Below are 26,571 nucleotides of genomic sequence, written 5' to 3' on the forward strand. Positions count from 1 at the left end.
GGGGGTGGTTTAACCACTGCCCTCCTCGGCCGAGCGCGTGTCCGACTTGAGCTTGACGAACTCCTTGGCCACGTCGTCATTGCTGCGCTGCGAGAGGATGCGCAGCACCGTGAGCCCTGTGTCGTCCATGTGGATGCGGCGGCCCAGGGGCAGCCAGCAGGCGCAGGCCGGGCGCTGCAGCAGCTCGCGCAGCTGCAGCACGGCCATGCCCACCGTGCGGTCCTCGCGCGCGAAGCAGTAGTCCTTCACGCACACCTGCAGCTCGTAGCACTCCGGGCCCGTCTCCGTGCCCAGGGTGCTGCGGCGGGGGGAAAATGCACGTTGGGCACCACCGGCGGGCGTCCAGGTAAGGAAAACACCCACTGTTCCTCATTTTTTCCCTTCCACCCCCCCAGAATGCATGTTTTTTTTCTTTTTTTCTTTTGCTGGGCTGCAAAATGCTGCTTGGCATTGGCCAGTGGAAAGCACCAAAACTTCCCTTTGGAGGGAGAAAACCCGGACGCTTCCAGTGCTGCCGCATGCACGGAGGATGCTGGGCTGGAGCATCCGCAGGGATGCGGGATCCCCCCAACGACACGAGATTCCCCCAAGGATGTGGGATCCCCCCCAGGCCAAGGCTGTCCCTCCCACCCCAGCACCACCACTCACAACTGGAAGCTCTCGTTGTACTTGGGCGCCCAGCTGTTGTTCTTGGACTTGGTGGCGAATTTCCTCTTCTTGTCACTCAGGTGGGGCCCGATGATGTTGACCTCGATGAAGGGCCGGAAGATGCCCGACGTTTGCCACTTGAGGTCGTTGGCGGCCACCACTGCGAGGAAGAGGCTGGTGAGAGGCAGGAGGGCCCTAGGGGACGGCCCCACGGCCCCTCCTGCTACGCCGCCCACCTTTGACGGTGACTTTGTGCTCTCCGGTGCCCGGGTGGGTGAGCAGCTCCACGTGGATGGAGACCTCGCCGACGGGGTCGTCCACACCAGAGCCTGCGTGGCCAGCAGGGACGCGTGAGTGTGATGGCGCCGGAGGGGACAGGTCACCAGGCAAGGTGGCATCAAGGTGCCCCGTGGTGGCCCTGCTCTCCGCACTGCTGGGAGGGCCCCTCTTTCCCCATCCCATGTTTTGGCCTTGGGAAAGCGCCCCCTTGCCTGGGTGGCAGTGAGCAGGGACGGTGGCAGGTGCCAGTCCTTGCAGCTGGTTGTCACCGCTCAGTGCAAGGACGGGGACATGTCGCATGGCACCCAGGCGTGTTGGTGCTCTTTGCACCACCAGCTCTGCCCCAGGTCTGCGCTGGGCAGGAGGGACCCGAATGCCACGCGTGCCACCCATGACTCCACCAGGGACCTCTCCCAGGTCCCCTCCATCTCGGGGCGGGGGCGGGCCACACCAAGCCCTGGTCCCCTCCCCGTGCACCCAGTGTAGGGGACACCTGGGTGACCTGCGCCCAGAAGCATCCTCCCACCCACCACCCCGCGCCGTGCATGCAGCCATGGGTGAAGGAGGGCGGCAAGGCAGAGGGACGGGTGAAGGGACAAGTCAGGCCAAGGTGGGGACATCAAACCAAGAGCAGCAAAAAAGCCCCGCGCTGGGGAATGGGGCAAGGAAAAGACCCCAGCGGGAAGGAAATAACAGTGTGAAGGAGGCCACGTCCCCGCGCGTCACATGGTGCCACCAGCCCGGGGACACACAGGTGTCCCTGGAGCGGGGCAGGCACCCTCTGCTCTCCATCCTCTGCCTGATGGGGTCACCCCATCCCCAGTGGGCACCCTGTCCCCCCCCGGCCGGTGCCACATGCTGAGCCGAGATGGAGGCGATGGAGGGGGGTCCAAGCATGGGTGCAGAGACCCCTGCAGCGGGGGTGGCCACGCAGGGCCAGCGGGCGCCCCAGTCGCACGAAGGGCACAGAGCAGGGCTAGTAAAGGTCCTGCTGGCAACAGGGGTGGGCAACGGCGAGGGGGGACACTGGCCACCCCGGGTGGGGGGGACCCACCACCCCAAAGGGCCACACGGGGCTGGCCTTGGCCACCAGGGAGGGTGCCCCCTACGCAGGGTCCCTGGGTGCCCCATGTGGTGGCACTAGCGGGTGGAACCAGCCCAGGTGGCATCGCCCGTGCCCAATTCCTCCGAAGTGGGGACATGGGGGACCCGGTGGGGCCGCGGCTCTGCCTGGCCCTGCGGGGACAGTTACTAGCCCTGCTGGGATGGGTACTAGCCCAGGCAGACGGCAGCAGGCAAGGGGCTGGCGCGGGGGAGCGTCACACGTACCCTTCTCAGGATAAATTTCTTCACTAAGGGTAAACCTAACCCCTTTGCCACCGTGCACTAGTAGGAAGGCGAGAGAGAGAGACAGAGACACAGGGCAAAAAAACAGTGGAAGGAAAAAGGAGGAGAGAGAGAGAGAGAGAGACACAGCGAGCGGCGGGGAGAAGAGAGCGAGAAGAGGGAGGAAAAACACAGAGAAGAGAAAGAGAGAGGTCAGATCTCGCAGACAGACGCACGGCCGAGCAGCCGGACGACACTGCAGAAGACGGAAGCGCCGGGCGCCGCGGCACCGCCGGGCGGCACACACAGCATGGACGACCCTGCACACACAGCCAAGCGCCCAGACGCACACAAGCCCGGGCGAGGGACACGGGGAGGTGGCACCACGTGCCGTGGACAGTGACACGTGCCTGGGGCCACAACGGGGGCTGGCAGTGAGACCATGGGGACGGTGACATGGGGACGGTGACGGGGCTGCTTGGTGGCAACCACAGCAGCGGGGGGGGGGGGGGCAAACATCCCCTTGGTCCCCCCGCCTTGTCCCTTGTGCCCCATCATGATGGACACTGGCTGCTGTCCCCAAGCCCCACTGCGACAGGGCCCTTGGTGGCCCAAGGGGACACCGAGAGCAAGTGGCATGTCCTACCCTGCGAGGCCTGGGTCTGCACGAAGGTTTTGATGAGGAGGTCGGTGGCCTGCGTGTAGAGGGACAGGGCGTAGCGCAGCGACTGCAGGTCGGGGCTCTTCTCCAGGAAGGTCTTCTTGAGCCCCACGCCACCCGCATGGAAGTATTGCTGCAAGAAGGGCCCCGCAGGCTGCTCAGCACCCCGGGGTCCCTGTGGAGCCCCCAGGGCCACCACGAGCCCCAGGTGGGTGCCATGCTCGGGGGTGACATGCCCGGGGTCCCACCTTGATGGTGTCCAGCGCCAGCTCCACCACCGCGCACTGCTTGGGGGTCAGGCTCTTGGCTTCCTCCCGCACCATGTGGTCCTGCAAGGGACAAGGCTGCGCTCAGAGCCGCGGCGGGGGACAAGGCCGCTGCTCTCCCACGCTGGCACCATGCCGGCCGCCCTCACCTTCAGCTTGGAGAGCTGGCCCAGCTCCTTGGCCGCATTGAAGATCATCTGGGTGCCCTGCAGAGAGCAAAGAGACAGGGACAGGGACGGTGAGCACCGCGGGTGCGAGCGGGAGCAGCCGGGCTGCCCGCCGGCCGTGCCAACCTGGAGGGCGCTGGTGCATCCCCCACCTCCGCCCAACACCTGCATTTGCGGCTCGGTGCCCAGGACGGGAGCCCGGAGCAGCCGCCAGCCGGGATGCTGCACGAGCAGCTCCACTCCGGGTCCCGCTCGGTGCCCGGAGCCGCGGCGCCCAGCGCAGCCGGGCATGGGGGGACACGGGGACCCGGCAGGGACCCCCGAGGACGGCCGGGCAGGAGGGCAGGGGTGGGCACAGCCCCTGGTGCCACCTGCACAGCCCCTGTGCCCAGGGAATACAGCACCCAAAGGGGTGTCCAGGGCTGGGCAGCGACACGGTGCCCATTTGTGCCCCCCATTAAATCTTTCCTTTCTGCCCCCTCCTTTGGTTCCCATTACCGCCACCCCCTTGCTGGCCCTGGTCCCCCAGTAGGCTGGGAGCTGGGGACACAAGTGTCCCCTGAACAGAGCCCGATGGGACACGGTACAGAGCTGCCCCCCACGCCGCAGAGCAAGGGACAGCGGCCGGGGCGAAGGGACGGCGGAGGCGGGAGCGGAGGCGAGTGGGGAGGAGAAGATCTGTGTCCTTACTTCAGTGTGACTGGGCAGCTTCACCCTGCTCTGCAAAGAGAACAGCAAGGGACAGTTATTGGTGGCCCTGGCAGCCCCCGCGTCTGGGCCCTGGTGTCCGCTGGTGACACTGGCACCAGTTGGCAGCTGCAAAGCGTCAGCCCGGGGTGTTCGCTGGCATCCGGCCTCCCCGCGGCTGCTTAATGCCCCCGCCAGGCCCACCTTGTGATGAGCGTGCTAGGTCTCTGCTGCCATTGCCCCCCCTCCCCTCCACCAAGGCTTTGCTCCTAGCCTCGGCTGGCTCTAGGGAAAGAGCAGCGGGAGCAAAGGGAATGTTGGGCACACTGGTGTCCCTGCTGTCCCCAGGGCAGCGCCCGGCTGCGCTTTGGAGCTGCCCTTCCCGGGATGCAGCTCTGAGCAGCCCGAAGAAACCCCGGCATTTCCAAGCAACCAGGAGGGGCTGGGGGCACCCAGAGGTGCTGGAGGCTCCCATAGGTGGTGGGAACACCCATGGGTGGTGGGAAGCAGCTGGGAGATCCAGGGGATCTCTGCAGCCACTGCCCACAGCCCTGGGGTGCCACCTCTTCTGGGGGGGGGGGACACGATGGCCTTGGGGACAGGCTGGTGCCTGCTGGCTCAGCCTGCAGAGGAGCCTCCACCCGTGCAGAGTGACATCCCCTGCGTCCCCCCGGATGGGCCACGTCCCCCACCCCGGACCCAGCACCAAACAGGCCCCGGCCGTGGCACCCCCCCGCGCGGACAACACGGCACAACTGGACACGACAGCACCCACGGCACATCCAGACAGCACGACAGGTAGCACGGACAAGCCCGGCCCCGCGGCGCCAGCGCTGGCTGCGGGGGGGCAGGGGGACACGGGTGGCCATAGGGCCACGACACTCGCGGCAGCCCACGGGCTATTTACCTTCTCTGTCCCCTTGCCATGTTTTCTCAAGAGCGTGCCCTGTAGAAGCAACGTCAGAGGGTGAGCGGCGGCGTGAGAGGCCGGGGGCGGCACTCGGGGACAAGGGATAACAGGGGACAGAGAGGGGGCTGCGTGGCCGGGGTGCAGCCCCCGCTGGGATTTTGCAGGCAAGGTGCAGAGCTCGCTGCCCCCATGCTTTGGTGGGGGGGACAAGTTGGGACACATGTGGCACATGGCGGGGTTGAACCAGCCTCGGGGGTTTTGGGGGCACAGCTGAGCAAACAGCAGCTTTAGGGCTACGGAGGGGGTCCTGTCCTGAGGGGAAACTGAGGCACGTGGTGCTGGGGGGGTCCCCTTTGCCTGGGATCCCCCCGGGGTTGGGCAGAGCTGCCACTGTCCCCATGGCTTCAGCGGGGACATTGGTCCCGGTGCAGGGACAGCGGGTGGCCCAGCACAGACAAAGGCCACCTGGGCTGGAGCCTGGCACCCACATCGGTGCCCGCAAGGTCTGGGGGCTGCTGCCAGGGTCTTTCCAAATGCTTCTATTTGCAAAGGAAGGTGTGGGGACAGAGAGGACATATATTTGTCCCCTGCAGGGACCAGAGAGGCAAGTGTCTGGCACCCAGGACCTGGCACCCTGGGAAGGTGCCAAGGGCCTCGGGGCGCGCAGGTTGGTCGGGGGGACGAGGGATGTCGCACAGGGATCTGGCTTGCTGTCCCCGATGGAGCAGGAGACAATGGAAGGGAATCCCTTGGTCGAAGCCGTGCAAGGAAACGGCAGCAGCGCTGAGATGGGGGCACAGGAGTTCAGGATCCCAGTCATGGATCCCGACCCAGGGAAAGGCCTGCTGGGCAGCTGCCCCCTGCCCCGATTACCCCACAACCCCAGCTGGGACCTCCGCGTCCCCGCGAGATCCTTGTCACCAAAAGCCTCTGCCCTCAGCACCCGCCGTTCCCCAGCACGGCCACAATCCCATAGGGAAACGAAGGCAACCAAGAAGAGCAGCCCCCATCTGCCCAGCACATCCTGCTCCTTCTCATGCTCCTCATGAGCTCTGTCCCCTCCGTGGCAGAGCAAGATGAGGGGATCAGCCTGGATTTGGCTGGTCCCGAATAGGTGGCACTGCCAAGTGCCGGCAGCTCCGTCCCTCTATCCCATCCCTGAGCCACAGCCCGGCAAATCCAGTGGCCTCGGGTGCCTCCGGAACCCTTCCAGCCCTGGCCCAGCTGGGTGTCCCACCAGGAGCCGGTGCTAAGCAAGGAGACGAGGGGACACGGAGGGTGAGGAGGGGACAGCCACACGAGACAAGAACCGGCGAGGTCGGGACCGACACACAGCGGACAGACAGACAGACACCCCGGGAGCCGCCGTACTTACAATCATCTGCCATTGAGAGGCGAGCGGAGCAAGTGGAGAGAACAACCATCGCATGAGTGTCACATCCCGTTGTCACCCCCGGCTGCCCGCAGCCCCGGCCGCCCTCCCCGAGGGCATCCGGCACCAGGATCCCGGTGCTCCAGCACCCCGGACCTGCACGGCACCGCGTCGGCCCCTGCCACCCATGCAGGTCTGTCCCAGCGGGACACACGGTGTGGGGTGATGCGCAGTGACAGTGACCCTGGCGCGGTGACGCGCCGGGATGAGAGCTGCTGCTGCCCGCCCGGATCGCAGTGCGGAGCAAACGCCCCTCCAGCCGCTCTGGGTGCTGCTCTGGGGATAGACACTCCCCAAGTTGGACCCTATCCAGCACCAAGAGCAGCCTCCAGCCAGAAACTCCCCAGAATTGGGGGAAAAAAAAATCCCATTGTTGCATTTTAAGCCACCCACACGCCCATGGGAGCCTCTTCTTGCCGCAGCACAAGGGACAGGACCCAGGGCTGCGATGGGGCCCTGGGTCTGGCTCCTCCAAGAGCGCAGAGCCCCCAGACCGGAGCGTTGCCGTCGCTCCGCGCTGACGCAGGCGGCTCCTCGCTGGGCCACCTCGGTGCCGAGGGCTGCAGAGAAGCAGCCTGTGTCACACTGTCCCTTAGACACCCAGTGTGGGAAGCCCCAGGGCCCTGGGGGACCGAGAGACGTTGACAGAGCAGGTCTGGGGACCCCCTGGTAGAGCCCATCCAAGATTCCCAGATCCCAGCTCTAGGGGAAGCCATCAAGCAGGACAAGGACAGGGACAGCCTTTGGTGTCACTGGTCCCACTGGAGGGGGACTATCCCTTTCCTTGCTAGGCTGCCAAGGGCTCAGAAGTGCCCCCAGCAAAAGCCACCAGGCCAGGCAGTGGCAGTTGCCCCACGAAGCCTTGGGGACATTGCCACATGCAGGAGCGCGGGGACACGCAGCAGCGTGAGACGGAGCCTTCAGAAAGTCTCTCTCCAAGGAGCCCGACAATTCCCTACGCTTCCCTCTGCCCCCGAATCCATGTGGACCCCTCCAGGCCATGGACAGGGACTGAGCCCAGCCCATCACGCCTGAGTCTGGAGCAGCCACTCCCTGATCCGTGGAGCAATCCCAGCCCCGCGGCGTCACCGGATTGATGGATTCACTTCCCGGCGCATATTCCACAGTAGGGGATGCTGCACCCACAGCCTGGAGGGGAAGGATGGGGAGGAAAGGACCGATTTCCCCCCACAGGTGCCACGATGGGGGTGGCAGGAGGGTGACAGTCCTTCGGTGAGATGTGCTTGATGGCACTGGGCACCCCAGCATGGACCTTTCCCTCCTCCGTGCCCTCTCCAGCCAGGAGCTGGGGGGTTGAGCGAAGCCCCCAAGTCCTCAGTGATGTCCCCCACAGGCCACCCGCGCACAGGGCACAGGCCCAGGTGAGCTCCAGGGTCCCCAGGCCCCGTCCCCTGTCCCTCACCGTCTGGTCAGTGAGTGGCGGCAGGACGATGGTCTTCTCCATTGTGTTCATCACCAGCTTCCAGAGCTCCTTCAGCACCCGTTTCAGCACCGTCTTCTCGCAGATCTTGGCAAAGAGTGTCAGGCTGCAGAGAGGGGATAGGGCTGAGCATGGCACCTCTGGTAGCTCAGCCACCACCATCCCCATGGGATATTGGCAGAAGTCCCCATCGCTCCCAGGGAGGCTTGGGGTGTCACAGGGGTCCCCATGCAGGCCCTGCTGTCCCCCACACTCACTTGCTGTCCAGGAGGTCCATGATGGGCTGCAGGACGTTGTCCGCGTCCTGGGCCACGCTGCTGCACGTGCTGGCGGGGACGTTGCCGGTGCCTTTCACCTGGCCCAGGATGTCACCCATCTGCTTCACGCACTCCTCGATGTGCGGCTGGAAGCTGGGGACCGCAGCGCTCAGCATCCCCCAGGCCACAGGGCCAAGGGTCCCCCCTGCCCAACAGCCCCTGGCCCTCATCCCCTCACCCGGGGGTACCTGGTGGCAAAGATTCGGCTCAGCTCGTCCAGGACATTGTTGAGCTTCACCTGCAGCTCCTTGAGGATGTCGCTGGCTTCTGTGTCCAGCTGGGGACAGGGGATGGGTTGGAGAGGACATGGGGGGACTTTCTCCCAGTCCCGGGGGGCTCTCTGCACCCCAAAGGCACCACGGGGAAGGGTAAAGCCCAGCCCTAGTGGGAGCTGGAGGACAGCAGGGTGCCATGGGGTGACACAGGGTGGCCTGTGCAGGCACAAAACGGGAGGGAAAGGGGCTGTGGAGCTGGGGAAGGGGCTGTCCCCAGGGAGATGGGACTATGGGGATCCTCCCCACCCCAGGTACCCCGACACTCACCTCCTTTCCCCCCATGGCTTCAAACATCTTCTCCAGCTGCACGCGGAGCTGCTGGATGTTGTTCATCAGGATGCAGGGCTGGAAGGGCAGGATGGAGAGCAGGGTCAGCACCAGCGACCACAGCATCGTGGGGACGCGGGGACGATGTGGCCACCCCGCCAGCGCCCCCCACCCTGGGAACACCCCGTGGCCACCTCTCGCCCACCCGCCTGCTCCTTCGGGCATCAGCAGGGACGCCCAGGCCACCAACCCCGCAAGGCAGCAGTTTGGGGACACCAAGGCCCCTTTGAGCCCTGGGACAGGACAGGGGTGACCAGGCAGTGCCTGGCCAGTGAGATGAGTGGATACTTCACCACTTTCTCCTTCTCCTTGGAGCAGTAGGAGGCAAAATCCTTGGAGATGATCTCGGCGTACTGGAGCAGCACGTTGCTGATGGTCTGCACCCCCCAAGTGATGGGACAGGCCCGGAGCACAGCAACGAGGAGGAGGAGGGAGGGAAAGAGCCGGCAGGGAAGGACACAGTGAGTCTCGCGGCAGGGAAGGAACCCAGCGCTGGGATCCGCTGGGATGCGCTGGGAGCCACGCGGGCAGAGGCAGGACCCCACCTTGGCAAAGCGGCGCATGTAGTGCCCCACGATCTGCGGGTCGGGACACTCGAGCTTCTTGATGATCTCAAAGCTCTGGTTGAGCTGGGAGAAGACGTCCACGACGGAGCAGGAGAAGAGGGCATGCTCCGATGTCTGCTGGAACTGCAGTGGGGATGGGGACCGTGAGCCTCCCTCGGCCAAGGGGACAATCCCCCGGCACCCACCTCGGGTGGCCACTGCAGTCCCCTTGACTGAGCTCCATCCAAGGCCATCTCCCTTCCTACCCCGTCCTTCTTGTCCCGCTCCAGCGCTCCGTGCAGGAAATCCCGCGACACCTCCTCGTTCTCATCCAGCCACTGGATCACGAAGGGCTCAAACCAGCTGCGAGAGGGGCGCATGCCTGGTGAGGGCGGCAGCTCCGGGGACACGCGGCACAGCCGGGCAGCTCCCCGCGGAGGCGACCACTTACGCGGGGTACTCGGGCACGCGGCTCTTGAAGGAGGGCAGCTCAGTGACGTACTCGTTGTAGAGCCACTTCACCTTGAAGTGCAGGTTCATGTAGTCGGCGCTCTTGCACAGACGGTGCTTGTCGTGCTCTGCGTGGGAAGGCGACAGCGCCGTGGGGATGGGCCACATCGAGCCCACCCGTGTCCCACGGGGCAGCGGCGCGGGAGCCTCGCCAGGGCCCTGCGGTGGCTCTGGGGGTGCCGAGGTGACAAAGGGCCAGCTTGGGCCGTGGATGTTTGTAGGGAGGGATTTGAGCTCATCGCGATGCTGCTGGAGGCGATGGGGAGCCCCACACCGTGTCCCGCAGCCTCGGTGCTGCCCCGCGGCGCCTGGGGGCACTCACCCTCCATCGCGTACTTCATGTCCTGGGCGAAGAGGTTCCACATCACCTCGGCACTGATCTTGCCCACATTCAGCTCCTGTGGGAACCTGGGGACGAGGGGACAGGGCGCTCGCGGGGGGACCGCACACCGAGAAGCAGCCCCCATGGCCAGGGCCACACCACAGTGGGGCCCTGTGTCACCCGTGGCTGTGTCTGGGCTGTCCCCAGCCTGTCCCCCAGCTGCTGGGGCTGGTGCATGGAGCTCAGGAAACACTTGGTGACACCCTTTTGCCTGTTGTGTCCAGAAAGGGGTTCTGGTGGCTTGTGAGCGGCCCACATGGTGTGTCCCCCCCATCGCCCCTTGCCCGCAACGCCCGCTCCCCACGGCTACGCACTGGTTCAGGCAGGGTGTGTAGGAATTCTTGTCCTCCTCGATGATGGAAACTATCAGTGTGATGAGTTTGGACCAGAAATCCAGGTTCTTGATGCTGGGGCCCTGCTCCTCAGGGGGCACCTCACCCTTCTTGCTCTGAATGGGGAACACGGCAGGCTCTGGTCACCTCCACACTGGGCATATGGGAGCATCCAGGGGCTCCACGCTGGCCCCAGTGCCCAAGGGTGGCCGCAGGTGTGAGGCCGGGGGCTCCCGGCTCTCCTTGCTCACCGGGTCCGTCTGGTACTCGCGACTGTAGAGCTCGTGACAGTTGTTGAAGATGTACTCGTAGGTGGAGTTGAGACAGGCCTTCACGCAGTCCTTCACCACCTGGCTGGCCCGTGGAGGGCTCTGCAGCTCCTGGACCTGCACATGGAGCGAGACGTGGAGTCAACCACATCGGCCACCGCTGGGGATAGAGCCACCAGCCCGGCCGAGGCCCCGGGGGTCCAGCCGGAGTGGCACCATCAAGGGCATCACTGTGGCTACTGCCCAGGTCCCCAGCGAGGGCGATACCTTCATGCGGAAGAAGGTGATGCTGGTCAGCAAATCCACTGTGGATTTGAGGTCTTGAAGCCGCTCAGGGCTGCTGGCAGGGAAGTTGTTCTGCAAAAGGGAGAGGAAAAGTAGTTGCACATGGAGCAAAACCCAGGAAAACCACTCGGCTCTCCCGGCAGGAGAACGCAACCACCTCTTCCTTAGGCAAGTGGGGAAACCGAGGCACGGAGGGTGCTTACCCGGTACATGGAGAGGTCAATCCGCAGGGAATTGTGCAGCTGGTCGAGGAGCTTCACGAACCGTTCTTTCTGCGGAGAAATGCCCCGGGGCAGGTAAACGGGGGCAGAGCACCCGGCGCCGCATCCCACCCTCCTCCCGGCTTCTCCTGGCTCTCTGGGCCCCCCAACCCTGTGCCACCCCTCTCCCCAGCTTGTCCCCCATCTCCTGCCTTCCTGCGGGCTGTGCCCTGCTGGGAAGGACACCCGGCCTCGCCGGGGGTCGGCAGCGGGCAGTGTGGAGCAGACGGCAGTGGTTGGGATGGGATTGGCGAAGGTGGCCAGTGCAGGAGCCTGAAGCCCCACTGGTGCCCAGGAAGGTGGCAGCGCCACAGGGGACAAGTGGGGACAAGATGGCCAAAACGTCCCCAAGGCCAGGGCTCCGGGTGGGAGAAGAGTGTGGTGGCTCAGGATGGTGAATTTCTCCAAATGCCCCAAAAAAGTGGCCAAGGAAAGAGCTGCTTTCACAAAATCTGCCCAAATTTAGCAACAAAGCTGCTTCAGGCCTCGCTGAGACAAAGCCACCTTGCCCGAGTGGGCATCCAAGGGACACAGGCAGGGCGATGCCCCGGGGCTGGGGGCTCCAAACCAGCTGGATGCTCAGGACGGGTAGCAGGATGCTGATCCGGCACCGCTTGGGCCGTTGTGCCAGAGCCGAAGGAAAAGCGACCGATGGGCTGCAGAAGGGCGCGCGGAGGCTGGCGGGGAGCGCGGCAAGCACGCAGGGCCCGGCTCTCCCGGGGGCACCTGCAAGCAAGGCTGCTGCTCCCCCGCATCCCGGCCTGGATGCAGGGAAGGGGCCGGGGGGAACCGTGTGCCAGAGCCTGTGTTGGGCGACCGACCGCAAACCTTCCGGGCGCCTTGGGGCGAGACCGTGCGTCCCCGGCACACGGCGGCTGCTACAACCGCGCTCGGCCTTAATGCTGGGCGCTTTAGGACCTGACCTTTAGGCTCTCTAAAAAAAGAGAAAGAAACAAGTTTTTAACATGCTCCGCGGCAGAGCAAAGGCTTCGCGTGTGGTTTCCTCCTGCGCCCTCATGCCCGCGGGACCTGGCGCTCAGCTCCGCTCTAGCTGGCCCCTGCCTGCTCCTACTGGGACTGGGATCCCGTCCCTGCTCGCTCCGTGCAAAAGCAGAGCCGCTGGGGTGGGAGCCCGGTCCGTCCTCTTCCTCCTCACCCCAAGGGGCAGCCCGGCCCCGGTGCAAACTCGCCTCCTTGCAGCGCATGGTGCGAAGCTGGGCACCCACGTGCACCCATGGGTGCTGGTGCAGCCGCCAGGGGTTTGCACCAGACTCGGGTTGCATCCAACGCGCTCAGGGCCGTGCAAAGCGCCCTGCTAGCAGCAGGGAAGGGAGAAGGCATGAGAAATGTCAACGTCCTGCAGGAACGCAGTGCCCGGGGTTGGCCGGGCCGAGGGGGCGACATATTGCAGGCCGGCGGTGCAGGCCGGGGTGGATTGCAAAGCTTCGCATGAGCATTCAGGGTGCAAATTTAGATGGGGAAATTCCCTCCTTGGCAAACAGGAGGCGGATTGAAGGCCAGGCACAGCGGCCTGGCTGCGGGGCGAGCGCCGCGGGGGGGTTTGCACGGCCCCTGTCCGCCCCCCGAGCCCCCCACCCGCCACCCCCCACAAGAGAGAAGAAGGAAGGAGGGTTTACGCACCATCGGACTTACCCCGAAATTGGAGGCGGCGAAGCGGTCGGAGGCGGACACGTTGGTGGAGGCCGTGGTGTGGGCATAGTAGGCGTTGATGTTGGCAAGCAGGGTGCTCATCACTGCTGGCACCCCCGGGCACATGTATTTGGAGGAGAGACAGGCAAAATGCCTAGTGGGGAACACGGGAAAACGATGAGGATCCGAGTGCTGACAACAGCCAGGGAAGAGGGTACGGGCAGGACGGCGGCACCGAGAGACTCACGTCATGGCCTGGTAGATGGACTCGACCCCGTAGCGCATGGCGAACTCATCCACGATCTCCTGCGCTGTCTCGTCGAAATAGACCTTCCAGGCGTCGTCACCCTTGGCGTCGGGGATCTTCACCACGCCGTTGTTTTGCAGGTCCGTCACGAAGTGGAAAAGGTTCTGGGAAAGGGCAAGAGGGTCCCGTGAGGTCCCCGGTGGACACAGGGGACCCGTGACGGTGGCGGTGCCCACGTGGCGCTCACCTCATGCAGGCATGTGTACTGCACGTGGTATGGGGCCACCTTCTCCTCACCCTTGATCTCCACGCTGATGTGCAGCCGGATGGCTCCCGACACGGCCGACTTGTCCGTCCGTTTGTCTGTCACAGGCACGGGGAGGCGGGCATGAGGCGCCGGGTCCCCCCGCAAGCAAACCTTTGTTGCGGCGCCGCGGTGCCGCCACGGAGCTCACCGAGGTTGTACCAAACATCCATCTCGCCGCTCAGGGTCCGGACCTCGATGATGGTCTGGCCCAAAAAGTCATCGGACTCGCGCTTGAAGCGCTGCTTGACGCGCGACTTGATGTCGTCGTCCTCATCCCACACGCGCACCTTGATGCGGTCAGAGGAGTTGTGGCACTCGCTGCGACAGGAAGGGGACACCATGAGCAGGGACCTTGGCACCATCCCACGTTCCCCCCAGGGACCCGCCACCTCTATCCTCTGGGCTCAAGAGGGGAAAGACGGTGCCCAAAACCGCAGCAGGGGGGCAACAGCCCAACTTACAAATGGAAATTCTCCTCCCAGACCGGGTTGAGATTGCCGTAGATAGTTTTAGTCCTTTTTTTCGTCTTTCCAACCTGGACAGTAACATACGGGTCACTGGAACCCGTCTTATCCTTGGCTTGCAGACCCTGGGCGCAAACGACTGCAGCAGGGCACGCAGAGCCGGCCACGCGCGGGGCACCAAACGGCACACGGCGGAGAGAAGAGACGGAGACAGCAGTGAGCGGCGCGGGCGTGGGTGGCGGGCAGCGCGCGCCAGGGCACCCCCGAGCCCCCCACGGGCCAGGGACCTCATGCAGATTGCCCCAAATTTGCCAACAGCGAGAGGGTATAGTTTGCTGGGAGGAGAATATGTGCCCGCAGGGCCATGCCGGCACGATGCCACGCGCTCCATCCAGAGCCGCAGGGACATAGGGCTCCCCCACAGTGGTGGCATGGGGACAGACCTGAGTGGTGACGCAGGTGCCTACCTGTGATGCTGATCTTGGCCGACCACTTGGAGGTGCCGTCCAGGACACTCTGCTTCACAGCCTTCATCTGCTGCGTGTGCGTGGTCTTGGTGACGCCGAACACCTCCTGGATGAGCTCGAAGATCTCGGGCTTGTTGCGCTCCCGGATCTTCATGCGGTCCTTGAGCACCATGATGATGTTTTGGGTCCGGTCCTCCGCTCCATGCTTGGAACTCTTCTCCGCCGCCCCTGGGAGAGGACAACAGTGACAGGCGGGATGAGGGACACAGGCAGCACCCAGGAATGGGCTGAGTATCCCTGAGCTCAGCACCAGACATGGACAAATTCCAAACTGGAAGGGTCTGTACCCTGGTCAGGAACTACCCTGTGCATCCCCGCTATGCACAGAGTGGGAATTAGGATTGGAAATCTGGACCAGCTGCACGGCAGGTGGGGAGGGGACAGCAGGGGACACCCACAGGGCTCCTTACTCTGCAGGCAGTCGGCGTTGAGCAGGTCCTGGCACTTCTCGTGGCACTTGACGCCGCACTCGGCGCAGCGCATGCCCTGCCGCGCGATGCCCCACAGCAGCCCCTCGCACTCGTAGCAGTACGTGGGCGTCGTGGCTGTCCACACCTCGAAGTTGTGCGGCGTCGTGCATGAGATGGGGTACACTAAGGCTTGCAGGGTCTTCTTGTAAACGTGGTTTTTCTGTGCCGGGAAGGAAGGGAGGGAGGGAGGCAGGGGGAGCTCCCACATGCCAGCGCGGTATCCCTGCTGTCCTCGCTGCTGCTGCCCCCCGCGCTGGCACCTACCAGCTCCTCGTTGTTCAGGGTGCTCGAGGCCAGCGCGGACGTGATTCCCGCTTTCCTGGACTGCACCAGCGACTGGCGGAGAGAAAAGCGGATCTCGAGTCATGTGGGGTGGAAGCTGGAGGAGGAGGGTCTCCTCCTGTCCCCAGAAGCCTCTGGCCGTGTGGCTGGGACCCAGGAGACACCGCAGAGGACACTTACCATGGCCTGTGACAGCAGCGGCAGCAGGAGGAACGAGAGGCATTAGTGTTTCATGGCATCGCAATTCCCATCCCCTTCCCCTTTTGCCCCTTGTCGCCAGCAGGAACAAGGTGGCAGCGACCCCCCACCTTGGCCACCATGGGGCCAGTCCCCCTTAGCGGCGGGTATTTGAGCCAGGCTCCCCAAATCTGCAGCCCCGCAGCGAGTCCCTCCAGCCTGGAAAGGCAGCGGCCTGGAGGGACCCAGCGTGGCCACGCGCAGCCCATCGTCCCCGTCCCCCGTCCCCGTCCCCCCGCGACACAACACTCAGCGCAGAAGCATCAGCGGCTGCCGCAGCAGGGAGGGTGATGGAGAGCACTGAGGCTGGGGGGCACAGGGGGAGGCGGGTTGGGGACAGGGGGGAGCACCCCAGGGAGGGCACAGAGTGGGGCCAGGAGGGGTAAAGGGAGGTGGGGGCAGAGGGCACCTTCCTGGGGGTGCAATGGGCGTCTGGGTTCCAATATTGCTGAGCCTGGCTTGGCGCATCCCCTGCATCCCAAACCAGGGCCAGGCTGGACGGGACCGGGCACAGTCCGGTGGGGACAGGGACAAGAAAAGTTGCCCTGTTAATGGGAGCGGCGCCGGGAGCAGAGTCCATGGGTGGCGATGAAGGGGCCGTGCGGAAGCCGCCGGCAGCAAATATGGGAAACCAGCCGCTGCTACGGGACGCCTCGGACTGATGCTCCGTGCGGGGACGGGGCGCGTTAAAGAGAAGCACCCTGAGGGGGGCCCAGCCGGCCTCGCAGCCCCCTCCCGCCCCGCTCCGCGCGTCCCGGGCATCCCGGGATGCAGGACGAGAGCGTCCCCGCACCGAGGCGCCACACTGGGGCACCCGGTGCTGCCATCGGAGCCGCCGGCCGAGCATCCCCAAGGCGGCCAGGCTGGGCACCCAAGGGTGCTCTCTCTTTAACCCCTCGCACGGCGCTCACCAGGTCTCGCACTAGAGGGAGAGATTTGCGTCCAAGCTTAATGTCGGGCATGCTGTCAATGCAGCGCAGAAACCTCACCGCCGCCCCACTGCAGCCGGGGGCGGCCAGAAAAGAAGAACAGAAAACACAAGGCATGTTAGAGGCAGCCGGGGAGCAGGGCACGGCGAGCCCGAGCCGCGCGCGCCCGGAGCGGCCGGGGCGGCAGCCGCCTCCGGAGCGGGCGGCAGAGTCCAGCGGGTCGGAGCGGGAGCGAAGCCGGCGGCTGGCGGGTGCAAAGCGTTAGGAGGAACCTCACCAAATCGCTAACTAGGGGGATGGGTTTTCTCTTGCGTATGTCCGGCATGCTGTCTATAATGATCAGCCCACCGCCAGGCCTGCAAGAGAGACGAGAGTGAGCGGGGCGCGGGCAGTGCCAGCCGCAAGGGACCCCCGAGCACCGGCCCCTGCTCGGGATGCGGCATCCGGCGGCGCCTGCCGGGAGCTCAAGGCCGCCTGGCTCCATCGCCCGCCCACCAGGGCAGGGACTGGGATGCTGGATGGCAGGAAAAGGGGATGGATGCTGTCAGGGAGCTGTCGCCGTCCCCATGGCTTGTACAATGTGAGGCAGTGAAATGCTTCTAAAAAGGAGCGTTTGGGGCTCATTTTGCTTTGGCTTTGTGGCACAGAGCAGAATAGACGGGGTTTTCTGCTGAAGGGCCAGGGCCGTGCTTGGAGCGAGATGCTGATCCGCAGCCTCCGGCCTGCGGGAAAACCAGGTTTCCTGCGCAGACACCCTGGGCTCAGTGCGATTCTGGGGGGATTTTGGGTCCCCTCCGAATGCCTCCAGGTGACCCGATGCATTCGGTCCAGGGATCAGTGCCACCCCGAGCCACTCACCTCCTCGCCTGTCGCCCCGTCCCTCACTCACCCGCCTTTGAACCAGAGTGATTTGGCTTCTCCGTCGCCATCTCCACGGGCCTGCAAGACACACGGTGCCGGTCAGGGGCTGCGGAGCTGATCCCCATTCCAGAAAGGCAGAGGAAGCACCCCAGCATCCTGGGGACATTGCTCTGCTTAGGAATGAATGAGCACTGAGACAGCGGGAAGCATGGAAAGGGATTATGGATAATACACACTCCTAAAATGACTGGGATCTTTCCAGCACGGCGTTTGTCCTGGGAAGACAAAAAACCCTGGAGAGTTAGGAGACGTGCTGGAAAATCAGCAGCCAGGTTTCTCCAGGCACTCCGAGCAAGGGATGGCCACGGCATCACAGGGGAGGCTCCGGGCATGGAGCAAAGCCGGGGGAAGCCAGAGGACGTGGGGAACACGGTGCGAGCACAGAGCCCGGCGCCCCCGCCCAACGGAGGGGCTTTTTTGAGGGGGAACAGGCTGATTTTACCCCTGCCGGGGTCGGGTGCCGTGGCTGCGCGCGGCCGCGCGCTTGGGTAGGGCGCGCGCGGTGCATGCTTACCTGCGGGTGGGCTATAGCCCTTCCCTGCGGGAAGGGGAGACGCGGACGCAAGGGCCATGGTGGTGGAGAACTGAAAAGAGAAGCGGCGGGAAGGGGGGCGGCAGCCCCCGGGGGGGCAAGGTGCAGCCGGAGCCAAAACAAAAAGAAAAGATGGAGGATGGAGTCTAAAAACAGAACAGAAAACGGTCAACTCAACCGACGAGGAGGCACATGCAGCACATGCCGGGGGGGAAGGTCCTCATCACCCCCAACCCCTTGCGCGGGTCTGGGGCGCCTGCCCCCAGGAGCATCGGATTCATGCGGGACGGGGGGAGCAACCGCGGCTGCGAGATGCCCAAGCGCTGGGGGTGACGGGCGGGGACCCCAGCGCGCGCCCGGCCCCGCGGCGCGCTCACCTCCTGCAGCTGCATGCAAACCTTGTTGAAGGCTCGCAGCCAGTTGGCCTTGGCACGCGCCTTGGGGTCCTGCTCCTCCGCCGCCTGCTCCCTGTAAGCACACACAGCCCCGTCACAGCCGGGAATGTCCCCGCGGAGAGGGCGCCAGGAAGCGCACTTGGAGCGGGCAAGGAGATGGCTCGGGGATGCCCCTCCAACCTGGATGTGTTTTTTCTTTTCCCTCTTTTTCCTCTTTTTTGGTGGAGGGAAAAATGGAGGAAAGAATATCCCCATCTCCTGACATGACATGAATCTGTGATCACAGCCTCGGGGAAGAGGCGCTGGTGGACCCAAAGCAAGGCCACCTGCACAGAGCCCTCAACATGTAGGTTGTTTTTTTTTTTTTTTCTCTCACTATGAGTTCTTTTAAATCAGAGGTTCCCCTGACTCCGGGCTGTAATTTAAGCCCCACCAAAACCCTGAAAAAGCCACATCCCCTCCAGGCAGAGCCTCTCAATAACAGAAGATCAAGATCGACCCCAAATTATTGGTGGCAGTGGGGATGCGTCCACCAAGTAATTCACCCGCTCAGCCCAGGACGGTGCCCAGCGCTCCAGGCATGGCACAAGGTGCTTGGTGACCCCTGCATGGTGACATCCCCCTGACCTCGGTCGCGTCCGCACCGTGGGCACCGCTGGGAACCCCTCTCCCTCCCGGTCCCTCCTACCTCTCGGCGGCTTTCGGGGGCTCGGGCTCAGGCGCCGCCTCGGGCGCAGGGGCTTCGTCCTCTGCCCGCTGGGCCAGGAGGGACTCGGGGCTCTCCTGAGGGGCGGCCGCATCCTTGTCCTCCTTCCTCTCCTCCTTCCTCTCCTCCTTCCTCTCCTGTGGCGGCTGCGGCTGTTGCGGGACGGGCTGCTGCTGCCCGGGCGCTTTCGGTGTTGCTGCGGGGTAGGTGTCCTGCGCCAAGGCTTGCGACTCATAAACCTCCCGCTCCCGCAGCTCCTCCTCTTCCTCCTTGGCATAGCCTTCCTCATTCTCACTATAGTCCTCGTTGAACTCTTCCTCCTCCTCCTCCAGGTAGAGGTCATCCTCCTCTTCCTCCTCCTCCTCCTCGTCCCAGCGCGGTGAGTCCTTGCGGTAGCTGACGGAGCTGTGGCACGAGTGGTAGGAGTCGCCGTCGCGCTCGTCGAGCTCCGAGTCCCGCAGGCTCTCGTTCTCGAAGTCCTCGCTGAGCTGCGAGCTGCCCTGGCTGAGCTCAGCCGAAGATGCGTAGCGGCTGCTGCCTGTGGGGCTGCGGGACACAGGCACGCTGCTGAGCAGGGTGCCCTGGCGTCCGGGAGCCCGCCGCAGCGGCAGGGGGGTGTGAGGGAGCCGGTCCCAGGAAGAGGGATGGATCCCCGCGCGGGAATGCCGGCAGAGGCAATGGGGAGCTCCCCCCGTCCGGCACCCCCCGGAACCCCTCCAGCCATCCCCATCGCCACATGTGCCCTTCCCAGCTCAGCTCCAGAGCGCTTTCCGCCTCCCCGCTTTCCCTGCCAGCTCCCGGGTCTCCTCATCCTGCTCCCTCCTCCGGGGCCGGGGCCGGGCGAGCGCGCGGGGCTGCGCGATGATGCTCACGGAAACGCGCATGCAGACAGGACAGGGACAAGCCAGGGGAGAGGCCGACACCACGTCGCCAGCACCGGCAGCCGGGGCCCGGGACAGGCGGGACAGGACGGCTCCGGATACGCAGCGGGAAGGAGAGTGCTGGAGGGTGGCAGTGGGTGCCAGGGAGGGGGGCGCAGGCAGGAGCCGCAGGATGGGGCACTCAGGAAAGGAGTCCTGGGGAGGGAGCAGGAGACGCAGCTCCTGCTGGCACCCCAGCACCAGGGAGAGCCCAGGGCTCCCCGGCCGGCGCAGGACGAGCCCGGGTAACCGCCCTGTGCACTGCAGGGAAGGGGCTGCCCCTTTGCAATTGCTCCTGTCTTGAATATGGGAAAGGGGCTGCTGCTTTTGCAATTGCACCTGGCTCGGACATGGGGAAGAAACTGCTGCTTTGCACTTGCTCCTGTCTTGAAAATGGGAAAAGGGCTGCTGCTTTTGCAATTCCTCCTGGCCGTAACATGGGGAAGGGGCTGCTGCTTTGCAATTGCTCCTAGTTGGATGTGAGGAAGGGGCTGGAGCATTGCAGGTGCTCCTGGTTCAGAAATGAGGAAAGGGCTTCTGCTTTTGCAATTGCTGCCTGCTCAGATGTGGGAAACGTGTTGCTGCTTTTGCAATCCAGCTGTGAGCTCAGATGATCCAGGCTGGCCAGCACAGAAGGGAGATGGGGATGCAGAGGAAGTTTCCCCACAGACTTGCTGCCAAGGTTCAAAAAAACCCCGAGGCTGGGCCGGGGCAGCGGCAGAGCGGGGCTACCCTTGCCGGGACTGGTGTTGGCCTCACCACGGCTGCGAGAGCGGAGCACGGCACTGTGCACGGCACACGGACGCGGCGAGGGAGGACCCACCTATCCGATAGGTCTAGGGACCGCCTGCTCTCAAGGGAGTGCTGGCGGCTGGTCCGCCTGCTCGACTCGGAAGCGGACTCAGCGTCGCTGCGCCCGTGGGCGGCAGAGTCTACGCTACCGTAGCGTCTGCCGGGGAGGAGAGGAACACGGTCAGCGGGTCCCAGCGCGCGCTCGCCGCGGCGCGCTCGGGTTGCAAGCGCTGGGGACGGAGCATCCCTGCGGCTCTGCTGCAGCCCGGCCACCTCCCGGCAAGGATGGACTTAAAAGGGAGACCCCACGGAGCACGGAAACATCTCTGCCTTTTGAACCCCCCACCCCCAGGATCGCTGGTGATGGCAGCAGGGACACCCCGCATGCCCACACAGTGTCCCCTCCTGCCCCTCTTCCTTGCCGCTCCGTCCTCCTCTGCCCCAGAGCGGTGTCCCCTGGTGTCCCCGGGGCCGGGCACCAGCGCTACCTCATGGGGCGCTGGTCCGAATAGTCCATCTCGTAGCTCTGCATGGAGTCGGTGTAGGAGTCACGGGAGCTCTGCTGCTGCGGCCGCACAGGGTACTGGTGCACGGAGGCGTTGGGCTGCGACGTGGTGTAGTAGGGCGGTGGGATGCTGTTGCTGGTCTCGCTGCGGTAATCGCTGTCCCGGTCGTCCACGGTGCTGTCAGGGTCATCATCTGCAAAAGGGCAGGTGGTGATGGGGACAGAGCTGAGACAGCCCTGCTGCTGCCACCGCCCCTGCTCCGTGGGCTGGGGCTGGGTGGCATGGGGAGGGTGACAGCCCATAGGGACAGAGCCCAGGGAAGGGAGACAGGATTGAAGTCAGGACACAGCGAGTCCCATGGTGGAGCAAACCGGGGAGAGCCCCCGCATACTCACTTTGCTGTTCTCCCCAGCCAAAATAGTTCCAGTTGCCTGCAAAGGAAAGGGGCGGAGATGATAAGGACGGAGGTGACACCAGGGCAGCCACGGGAGCGGGAGAGGCTGTGGGGTCGGTGGCCTCATGCCGGGCACTTACAGCACTGGGAGCCGTGGACGGGCAGAGGCTTCTCCTGCTCCTCCTGGAACGCGTACTGGGGGACACAGTGTTGGATCAGGGTGGGATGTGCCCCATGCCCCCCGCAGCCCCCAGTCCCCCGGCCCTCGCTTACATCGTCCTGGTCCCGCATGGCATTGAGCTGCTCCAGCTTCTTGGCCCAGTATCTGGCCTCCTCCTCGGGGATATCTGCAAGGGGACAGACTCCTGGTCTGCGGGACAGGTCCCCAGCACATCCCGCCTGGCTCTGCCCGGGGTGGGCCCTGGCAGCACCCCTAGGCTGGGGGAGGATGCGGGCATTGGTATCTACCCAGCGGGAGCTCGAAACGGGTGTCCAGGAGGATGCGGTGGAAGGTGGGGTCCTTGGTGCCCGAAATCTCATTGTCTGTCATGATGACCTGGGAGTCGAGCGTGAGCCATTCCCCGGGACCCTCCTGCAGGGGCAAAGGGGGCTCAGGGGCACTGCCCACGCCAAGGCCGCCCGCACGAGCCCAGGCTGGTCCCCATGGTCACCTCAAAGCCCAGGGCAGCCAGGGCCAGGGTGGGGGGGCACAGCCTGGGGACGGCCCCCCTGCTGCCTACCTCGTTGGACTGCCGGATGGTCCGGAGGGGGATCCACACGGTGCCCACCATGGTGTCCCAGATAAGCCCCTTGTTCCAAACCTCCACTGTCAGCCCCAGGTCCAGCCGGTTGATCTCGCTGCCGAGAAAGGGCACGCGGTCACCCCCCAACCCACCAAGTCCCCAGGGACCCCCTCTCCTGCCCCCTTGCTGCCCCCTACTCCGGACCTCAGCCCTGGGGGGCTTGGAGATCTCCCACCCTTCCCAGGACGGAGCTCCCACCGATGCTCCGTGGCGGGGAAGGCGGGAACCCAGGATAAGCCGGCAGCTCTGCAGGACCCCAGGGTGCCCCAGGGTGAGGAGGGGACCGGGGGGGGGGGGGCACTCACAACATGAAGTCCTGCTCCCAGGAGGGCTGGTTGCCCCGCACCGCGATGGTTGTGCTCTTGACATTTTGCACCTTGAGTGTCACGTAGGTGTTGAACTTCTCTGCGGGAAGAAGCCAAGGGTGACGCCAGCCCTTGCTGGGGCACGAGGGGTCCCCGCCGGCACCGGCCCCATTTCCCAGTGTCCACGGGAGTCCCAACCCCTGACCCCCCCCATAGGGACCAGGAACTGGGAGCAAGCCTGGCACCCCCCTGCCACCACCCAGCCCATGAAATGAGACCCCTGCCCCAGACCCACTGCCCTGGATGGGGCCACTCACCTTGGGGCCCGTCAAATTTGGCCTTTTTAACTGCAGAGAGACACAGAGAGGAGGGAGTCACCCCGGGGGCCAGCACAGGGGGGGACTGGGGACCCCCAGCCAGGGTCCCCATGGTGGGGGAAGGACCCCCAGAGCTGCCCCCGTCCAGACACCTGCTGACCTGGGCTCACTGCACTGGAGGGACACGGGGACCCCACACTGCCCCCATCCCCATCTCCGCCCCAGTGGCACCAGTGACACCAGTGGCACCAGGGCAGGGGGTACTGGGAGCTGTGCAGCCAGGGGCAATTGGGCACCGAGGTTTTGCCGGTGACGGGGAGGCTAAGAGCCCCCAGAGCTGCCCATAGTACAATGACACCGGCTTGGAGGAGGGGACTGGGGTGAGGGGGGCGGGGGGGATGACACAGCACCCGGGTAAGTGACGTGGGCACCGGCGGGAGGACTGTGACGGCCAAGGCTGAAAATAGCCCAGGCGACATCACGGACTGGGGCCTCTGCCACCTCCGCACAGCGACCCCCGGGCCAGGCAGGGACTTCCAGTCGCTACCAGAAAAAGGCTGGAAAAGCTCCAAAAGTCGCGGGTGGAGAGGAGCACCGGGAGCACAGGGCTCTCCCAGGCGTCAGCAAGGAGCAGCCTGATGGCACCGGCACTGGTACCAGTACCAGCTCCAGCAGGAGCCCCTGAGGACCCATGTGGACACCTCGGGAAAGGCTGAACGCAAAGAGCGGGACTGAGAGAAGGGGATGGCCCGGCCACCCCACCCCTTGTCTGTCCATCCATCCCCCTGTCCACCCATCCCATTAGCTCTCCGTCCATCCCACGCCTGCCCCCGGGAAGCACTGCGGGAGGGCCGGGGCAGCGGGCTCCCGTGGGGCTGCCCCCCGCCCCGCACCCCCAACCTATTTTCAGCCGGGAATGAGCTATTTTTTGCCAACCGCCCCCGGCTCCCCAGCAGCTCCCCGCGCTATTCCGAGCGGCTCCGAGGGTGTCATCGCGCGTGACAGTCCCCGGCAGCGCCCGAGCCGCTGTCGCGCCATTAAAGGCAGGATCCCCCGCGGCAACGCTGTAAAGCGCGTGCGTGGCCCCGTCCCCTCCACGAAAGTCCCCTGTCTGGGGTGGGGGCTGGGGAGCAAGGGCAGCGCCTGGCACCGCAGGGCCCCCCCCCCGCTACCCTGCTCGGGGGAGGGGGCGGCTGTCCCCTCCCCATACACGCGGGGACACTGAGGCCGGGGAAGGTTGTGACCTGCCACGGGTGCTGCAGGCAGGAGTACCCCGTGGCGGGGGACACTATGCAGACGAGGCGGGGGAGGTCCTGGATCAGGCCCCTCCCTGGCTCCCGCCGCCCTCACGAGCTGCTTTGGGCACCTCTCCCGCTGGCCCGGCCCCGACCGCCCCCTCCCCCGTCCTTAGCTCTTTCCCAGATGTGCCCAGAGGTGCCGGGAGGCCGCGGGGGCAGAGGTACCATCCTGCCCGCCCCGAGTCTCCCCCGTGCGAAGCAGGAGCGGCTGCTGGTGCAGCCCAGGGCGAGCGCGGAGCCCGCACGATTCATCCCAGCGCGGAGCTGGGCACATTTCGGGGCGGGGGGGACCAGCCCCCCGCGCTTGCTGTCCCCCATCTGGGGGATGTCACTGTGCTGCCCCTCCTCCCCAGCAGCGCCGGGGACGTCGCCCCCCCGAGGCTGCGCAGACCCGCCCCCCTCCGCCGCCATGACGGAGCGGGGCAGCTCCTGCCGGGGAGGGGGTCGGCTGGGCTGAGGGGGGCACATCCAGCCCCCCCCAAGCAATGGGGGACACTGGCGACCTCCAGGTTGCCCGGCGGGGGGGATGCCCGGGGAGGGGGAGTCTTAGGGGATGTGGGTGGCTGCAATGGGGGGGGGGGGCTGCTTTTTATTTTGGGGGGAGGGGAGGAAGGGGCAGCTTATGGACAGGGAGGGGGCAGGTCCTGGGAGCGCCTCCCCCCTCCAAGCAGCCCCCCGACGCCGGGCGCGGCCCCGCGGCAGAGGGAGCGGTGGGGGGCGCGTCCCCGCGCCGCCGCTCGACCCCGCCGCAAAACGGGCGGCTCCGCCGGGGCGGGGGGGGTGGGGGGGGCGGCGGCAGGAGCCGGTGGCACCACCTCCCCCCCGCCCCGCCCCGCCCCGCCCCGCCGGCCCCGCCCCGCCGGCCCCGCCCGGCCGGGCCCCGCGCGCGCCCCCGCCGATTCATTCATAAATCCAGGCGCCTCCGCGCGCGCCCCCGCCCCGCCCCCCCCCGCGCCGCGCCCGGCCCCGCCCGGGCCGAACCACGCGCCAAGCGGCAGGGGGGGGTGGAGGGGGGGGGGCTCAAACACAGCGGCGCTCCCGGCCGCCCCCTCCCCCCCGGTTGCGGGAGCGCTGTGGGGGGGTCTCGGGGCTCCTGCTCTCACTCCACCTCCCCCCCCGCCTCCCTTGTTCCGGGGGGGGTCCCGGCGCTCCCCTCCCTCTCTTCCCCTCCCCCCGCGGGGTGGCCTCGCCCGCGCTGCGGGTCCCCCGGCGCGGCCCGGTTTTGTGAATGGAGCCGGGCCGGGAGCCGCCCCCCTCCGCCGGGCTCCTTGCGCCGGCACCGGGGCCGCGCCCCCCTCCCCAAAATCACGCTCCCCAAATCAACCCCCCACATCACCCCTCCAAATGCCCTCCACCAAATCACCCCCCCCAATCAATCCCCCTCCCTAAGTCATCCCGCCCCCCAGAAGCCATCCCCCCCCACCTCCCCGCACGCGGTTTCCCCGGTGCGGCGGCGGCGGAGGCGGGACGCGGGGCCCCCCCGTTACCTCCGACGCAGAGCAGGGACATGGTCCCGGCGCGGCCCGGGCACCGCTAGCAGGCGGCCATCTTGCTTCAGCACCGGGGACAGCTCCTGACGTCAGCGCCGCCACCGCCCCCGCGGGGGCGGCCGCTTAAAGGAGCCGCCCCCCCCCCCGGGCCCCCCCCCTCCGCCGCGGCGGAGAGCGGTCCCGGGCAGGACGGCGGGGGGACACCGCGGGGGGGGGATCACCGGGTGGGGAGGTCTGCGCTGCGCATGCGTGATCCGGGGAAGGGTCTGTGCTGAGGCAGGGGCCCCCTGTGGGGGGAGGGGGGGGCGCTCTATAGGTCTGTCCCTCTGCATGGCACCAGGATGGGGAGGGGGACGCCTGTCCTGCTGCATGGCACTGATATTGGGGGGGGAGTGTCTGTCCTGCTATGTGGCACTAGTATTGGGGGGTCTGTGCTGCATTCACGTCCCTGGTATTGGGGACATGGGTGGGTCTGTCCTTCTGCAAGGCACCGGTATGGGGGGATCTCCCCAGTGTCAGATCCCAGGATGATGCTGGTGCCCAGGCAGCCCGATCCTGGCACTGGTGGAGCCCCCACCATCCTGCAGGACCCACATGCTGGCTCATCTGGGACCTGCTGCCACATGGACAGAGATCCCAAAGCCCCTGACTCAGCCCTTGGCAGTGGGGGCGACCAGGGGCTCGGTCCCCTTTTCATCATGGGCCAGTGGCCACCCACCCCCTCGGGGAAGCTGGGACCCTGGAGGCACCCTGTGAACGC

General features: G+C 65.8%; 1 protein-coding gene across 1 annotated transcript; it reads right to left on the bottom strand.

The window, feature by feature from the left end:
- On the bottom strand, positions 1 to 25,908 carry UNC13A (unc-13 homolog A). The gene is made up of 46 exons (XM_088535067.1): positions 25,809 to 25,908; positions 23,024 to 23,053; positions 22,707 to 22,806; positions 22,339 to 22,456; positions 22,067 to 22,190; positions 21,872 to 21,945; positions 21,739 to 21,793; positions 21,600 to 21,635; positions 21,187 to 21,397; positions 20,730 to 20,855; positions 18,969 to 19,532; positions 18,263 to 18,353; positions 17,322 to 17,371; positions 16,415 to 16,502; positions 15,447 to 15,452; positions 15,249 to 15,320; positions 14,925 to 15,144; positions 14,455 to 14,682; positions 13,985 to 14,126; positions 13,672 to 13,841; positions 13,464 to 13,579; positions 13,217 to 13,380; positions 12,961 to 13,123; positions 11,263 to 11,331; positions 11,042 to 11,131; positions 10,757 to 10,891; positions 10,488 to 10,621; positions 10,114 to 10,199; positions 9,733 to 9,859; positions 9,548 to 9,644; positions 9,282 to 9,425; positions 9,030 to 9,113; positions 8,677 to 8,754; positions 8,323 to 8,411; positions 8,075 to 8,227; positions 7,800 to 7,923; positions 6,320 to 6,325; positions 4,942 to 4,980; positions 4,038 to 4,067; positions 3,330 to 3,386; positions 3,163 to 3,243; positions 2,900 to 3,047; positions 2,257 to 2,313; positions 885 to 977; positions 649 to 808; positions 1 to 298 (listed from the first exon to the last, which is right to left on the bottom strand). Exons 1-46 carry the CDS (start codon positions 25,828 to 25,830, stop codon positions 10 to 12), a joined length of 5,340 nt encoding a protein of 1,779 aa, XP_088391193.1. The 5' UTR covers positions 25,831 to 25,908; the 3' UTR covers positions 1 to 9.
- Between the last annotated feature and the right edge of the window lie 663 nt (positions 25,909 to 26,571).

This window comes from Tinamus guttatus, unplaced genomic scaffold (genome assembly GCF_059628265.1).
Source record: "Tinamus guttatus ecotype Peru unplaced genomic scaffold, ASM5962826v1 Tinamus_guttatus_pri_ptg000610l, whole genome shotgun sequence".
In the NCBI taxonomy this organism is placed as follows: Eukaryota; Metazoa; Chordata; class Aves; order Tinamiformes; family Tinamidae; genus Tinamus; species Tinamus guttatus.